The sequence below is a fragment of the Rhinopithecus bieti genome, unplaced genomic scaffold (assembly GCF_001698545.2).
Source record: "Rhinopithecus bieti isolate Rb0 unplaced genomic scaffold, ASM169854v2 scaffold_18862, whole genome shotgun sequence".
NCBI lineage: Eukaryota > Metazoa > Chordata > Mammalia > Primates > Cercopithecidae > Rhinopithecus > Rhinopithecus bieti.
Genome location: NW_016809237.1, coordinates 156910 through 162373, shown reverse-complemented (window position 1 = coordinate 162373; position 5464 = coordinate 156910). Strand labels below are relative to the sequence as shown.

The 5464-nt window shown below is 53.8% G+C and overlaps 1 protein-coding gene across 2 annotated transcripts in view; it reads left to right on the top strand.

The window, feature by feature from the left end:
• The first annotated feature begins 6 nt into the window (after positions 1-6).
• SLC44A2 (solute carrier family 44 member 2 (CTL2 blood group)) overlaps positions 7-5464 on the top strand; it is a 51097-nt gene continuing 45639 nt past the window's right edge. Inside the window, exon 1 of one of the 2 annotated variants that reach the window (XM_017888941.1) lies at positions 7-120. In XM_017888941.1, the coding sequence (XP_017744430.1) occupies positions 90-120 (31 nt within the window). In that variant the 5' untranslated portion in view covers positions 7-89. The remainder of the gene's footprint in view (positions 121-5464) is intronic. The other variant, XM_017888943.1, reaches the window with a different exon arrangement.

Below are 5464 nucleotides of genomic sequence, written 5' to 3'. Positions count from 1 at the left end.
GGGGCGGGGCGCTGCAGCCCGCGGAGCCTCCCGCCCGCCCGGGCTGGGGTCGCGCTGGCTCGGACTCCGCTCCCCGCCCCGCCGCGGCCATGGAGGACGAGCGGAAAAACGGAGCCTACGGTAGGAGCTGCCTCCGGTCAGGGGCCGCCTCTGCTGACTTGGGGGTGGGAGGACCTTGAGCCAGGGGACATCTGAGACCCTAGGCACCCGCACTGCCGCTGGAGGGCCCTCCGCCCTCGGGCCCCGCATCCCACACTGCGCGGATCCCACGCCCCCTGCTCCAGCCGGGTCGCCGCGCGTCCCCTCCCCGGGAGCCCCAGCTCCCCCTCCGGCTGATGGGCCGGTGCTCACGGCGCATGCTCCGCCCGGGGAGGTCCCGTTATCTGGGTGGCTCAGATGGCGGGCGGGGGAGGGGAGGCGCGGCGATCCGGGCTCAGAAAAGAGACAGGGCCCTGACTTCCTCAAATCCCCCTCCTCTTCCAAACCCCTTTGTCCACTTCTTCCTCCTGCCCCTTTCCGCCAGAAGTAGCCGTCCAGGGCTTTTAGCCAGATGGGGAAACTGAGGCAAGACTGGGCAGACCGAATACCCAGCTGACAGCCCACCAGGTCTGGCTAGCCGCCTGGAAACGGCGGAAAGAAGGGCATCTTTGGTGAGGGGGCAGGAAGGAAGCAGGAAACAATTGAGAAACTTTCCCCTCCCTGTGCAAGAGGCTAGGGGCCCCCACCTCCCGTTTCCAGAGGTGCTGGCGGCTGGAACTTCCTCCGGCGAACCTCTTGGGGCGGCCTCAGGCATTTGGCCCTGGGGATGGGCCCAGGATGTGGGCTTCTCTATCACCAGCGCCCTGTGGTGCCACCCTCCCCTGAATTCCCACGGTGGGGGGAGTTGCCATCCTTAGTTTCTCCTTTCTCTTCTCCATTTTGGGTCCCCAAGACCCAACTCAGCCCCAGCCCCATGTGGTACACCCTGGGGGCAAAGAAGCACTGTCGCACCCCTCTTTGTGTGACAAGAACTTCCTGGAAACTGTGACACTGAAGGGCCTTGGGGAGGGGGCCGGAAACTGCTCGAAAATATTCAAGAAAAACAAGTTGGGTAGAGCTGTGCCTCTCTGCCCCCAGGGACTGTATGGCCTCAGGAGGCTACCGGGAGTGACAGATCGGGGAGGCTGGGACCTTCCCTGCAGAGCCCAGTCAAGGGGAGGCAGCAGTACCTGGCCACCTCCCAGCACCCCCTTCTCGATTGAAGCTGCCAGCCCAGTCCTCTGGAGGGACCCCCTTGGTCTTGATTTGGGCTCAAATCCCAGCCCCAGCGGCTGCGGGTGCTGTGTGTCCCTTGGGTGTGGCAGGCTGTCTCTCACCTGAGAGTCTAAGCCTGAGGTTCCAGCCAGGTCTTGCCTGCTTGTGGGCAGCATCTGAAGGGGGTCTTGGGTCTCTATGAAGTTTGGCTGGGACAGGGACGAGGGGCAGAGTGGACAATGATATGATTCACCCAGCCTTGAATTTGGCCAAAGGATGGAATTGAGCTGTGGACGGAGCTGGGCAGACCTCCCAGGCCCACACATGAGACAAGGGACCCCGCCAGACAGAGCTTGTTCTGGGCTTAAGGGAGTACCTTCAATCAACAAATATTTGTCGAGCACAATTTAGGCAGGGGTCTAGACACTGGAAACTCAGCAGTGAATAGAGCGGTGAAATCCTTGACCGCAGGGAGTAGTCAAGGGAAGGAATGTGTAATTTTAGGTTGTAAGTTGTGAAGCAAAGAACGGGACATCTTGTGATCTTGTGTGGCAGAAACAGCAGTGATTATTTTAGGTTACTAAGGGTTGGAGGTTGAGCCAGCCGTGGGAAGATTTAGGGGAAGTGTGTTTCACGCAGAAAGAACAGCAAACAAACCGCATAGTTACTTAATTATATTTTGCCGTGGAGCCAGAGGGGGCATCTGGTTTGATTGCTTGAGGTAGGAGTTTTGCTTAGCTTGGAGTAGTCCCTTCACATCAGAACCAAAAACCTGGGGGCCTCGGACTGGCCCATGAAGTCCCTGATAGATGAACGGAGCTTTAGCGAGCTTTCCCCTAGGGATGGTGTGGAAGAGTGACTCACTTATCCTACCCTCCTGCCCCAGTGGCTTCCCATCCATCGTGAGTTTAGGGACTGACATCAGACAAACCCAGGCTCTGACACTTAGGAGTCGTGTGGCCCTGGGTGAGTCCGTGACCTCTCTGAAGGTCTGTGTCTTCGTCTACAGGACTCGGTGGACCACACTCACTGGTAGAGGAAGCATTTTGCATGGGCTGGCAAGCTCGATGTGCTCAGGAGGCCTCTGGGACTGGTATTACTGAGGGCATGGCTTTCCCCTGAGCTGATGGAGAAGCAACCTCAAGGCATTGACTTGGGTGAGACCAGGTTGGGCAGGAAGTACATTCCTCAGCAGAGATCATATCTAAAGGAAGGCAGCAGTTCCGAAGGAAATGGGGAAATGGCTCTGGGCCCTGGCGGATGTCAGCAATGGGCACTGCCATCCTTTCCAGCCAGCCCGCCCTTGGCAAGAGCAGTGCAGAAAAAGATTCTGGAATCTAAAACAATAAACTCTGAACATGGAGAAATAAAACTAGGGTCGGCAGGGGGACAGTAGTGATGCTTATTTAAAAAAACGGACTCTTGCCAAGTGCGGTGGCTCACACCTGTAATCCCAGCAGTTTGGGAGGCCAAGGCGGGTAGATCACTGGAGGCCAGGAGTTCGAGACCAGCCTGAGCAACATGGTGAAACCCCATCTCTACTAAAAATACAAAGTTAGCCAGGTGTGGTGCATGCCTGTAATCCCAGCTACTCAGGAGGCTGAGACAGGAGAATCGCTTGAACTTGGGAGGCGGAGGTTGTGGTGGCCACAATCTCAGTTGTAGCCAAGATTGCGCCATTGCACTACAGCCTGGGCAAAAAGAGTGAAATTCAGTCTCGAAATGAATAAATAAATAAGAAAAACACAAAAAATTAGCGTGTCTGTAGTCCCAGCTACTTGAGAGGTTGAGGCAGGAGAATCGCTTTAACCTGGGGGGCAGAGGTTGCAGTGAGCCAAGATGACGCCACTGTACTCCATCCTGGATGACAGAGCGAAATTCCATCTCAAAAAAAAAAAAGGAGGCAAGGATTACAGGCTCATGCCTGTAATCCCAGCACTTTGGGAGGCTGAGGTGGGTGGGTCACTTGAGGTTGGGAGATCGAGGTCATCCTGGCCAACATGGCGAAACCCCATCTCTATTAAAAATATAAAAATTAGTCAAGCATGGTGGTGCACATATGTAATCCCAGCTACTTGGGAGGCTGAGACAGGAGAATTGATTGAACCTGGGAGGCAGAGGTTGCAGTTAGCTGAGATGGTGCCACTGCACTCCAGCCTAGGCTATGGAGCGAGACTCCGTCTCAAAAAACAACAAAAACTAGACTCTGGCTGGACAGTCGCTGATGCCTGTAATTCCAGCACTTTGGGAGTCCCAGGTGGGAGGATCGTTTGAGCCCATGAGTTTGAGACCAGCCTGGGCAATACAGTGAGACCCTGTCTCTACAAAAAATTTAAAAATTAACAACGTGGCGGTGCTCACCTGTGGTCCCAGCTACTTGGGAGGCTGAGGTGGGAGGATTGTTTGAGCCCAGGAGGCAGAGGTTGCAGTGAGCAAAGATAGTGCCATTGCACTCCGGCCTGGATGACAGAGGAAGGCCCTGTCTCAAAATAAAAAACAGATTCCAGCTGGGTGCGGTGGCTCATGCCTGTAATCCCAGCACTTTGGGAAGCCGAGGCAGGCGGATCATGAGGTCAGGAGATCAAAGTCAGGAGATCCTGGCTAAAATGGTGAAACACCGTCTCTACTAAAAATACAAAAAATTAGCTGGGCGTGGTGGCGGGCACCTGTAGTCCCAGCTACTCGGGAGGCTGAGGCAGGAGAGTGGCGTGAACCCGGGAGGCGGAGCTTGCAGTGAGCTGAGATCCGGCCACTGCACTCCAGCCTGGGCGACAGAGCGAGACTCCGTCTCAAAAAAAACAAACCTCCCCCCCAAAAAACAAAACAAAACAAAAAAGCAGATTCCCTTGTCCCATTTGCCAGAATACAATTCAACCTGCAGTGAGGCCCTGGCACCTGATTTAAATATATATACATATGGCCGGGTGTGGTCGCTCACGCCTGTAATCTCAGCACTTTGGGAGTCCGAGGCAGGTGGATCACCTGAAGTCAGGAGTTCAAGACCAGCCTGACCAACATGGTGAAACCCTGTCTCTACTAAAATACAAAATTGGCCAGGCACAGTGGCTCACACCTCTAATATTAGAACTTTGGGAGGCTGAGGCAGGTGGATCACCTGAGGTCTGGAGTTCGAGATCAGCCTTACCAATCTGGTGAAACCCTGTCTCTACTAAAATACAAAATTAGCTTGGCATGGTGATGTGCACCTGTAGTCCCAGCTATATGGGAGGCTGAGACAGGAGAATTGCTTGAACCCAGGAGGCAGAGGTTGCAATGAGCTGAGATTGTGCCATTGCACTCCAGCCTGGGTGACAAGAGTGAAACTGTCTGAAAAAAAAAAATTATATATATATTAAAATATATCGGCCGGGCACGGTGGCTCAAGCCTGTAATCCTAGCACTTTGGGAGGCCGAGACGGGTGGATCAAGAGGCCAGGAGATCAAGACCATCCTGGCTAACACGGTGAAACCCCGTCTCTACTAAAAAATACAAAAATCTAGCCGGGTGAGGTGGCGGGCACCTGTAGTCCCAGCTACTCAGGAGGCTGAGGCAGGAGAATGGAGTAAACCCGGGAGGCGGAGCTTGCAGTGAGCTGAGATCTGGCCACTGCACTCCAGCCTGGGCGACAGAGCGAGACTCTGTCTCAAAAAAAACAAACCTCCCCCCCAAAAAACAAAACAAAACAAAAAAGCAGATTCCCTTGTCCCATTTGCCAGAATACAATTCAACCTGCAGTGAGGCCCTGGCACCTGATTTAAATATATATACATATGGCCGGGTGTGGTCGCTCACGCCTGTAATCTCAGCACTTTGGGAGTCCGAGGCAGGTGGATCACCTGAAGTCAGGAGTTCAAGACCAGCCTGACCAACATGGTGAAACCCTGTCTCTACTAAAAATACAAAAATTGGCCAGGCACAGTGGCTCACACCTCTAATATTAGAACTTTGGGAGGCTGAGGCAGGTGGATCACCTGAGGTCTGGAGTTCGAGATCAGCCTTACCAATCTGGTGAAACCCTGTCTCTACTAAAAATACAAAAATTAGCTTGGCATGGTGATGTGCACCTGTAGTCCCAGCTATATGGGAGGCTGAGACAGGAGAATTGCTTGAACCCAGGAGGCAGAGGTTGCAATGAGCTGAGATTGTGCCATTGCACTCCAGCCTGGGTGACAAGAGTGAAACTGTCTGAAAAAAAAAAATTATATATATATTAAAATATATCGGCCGGGC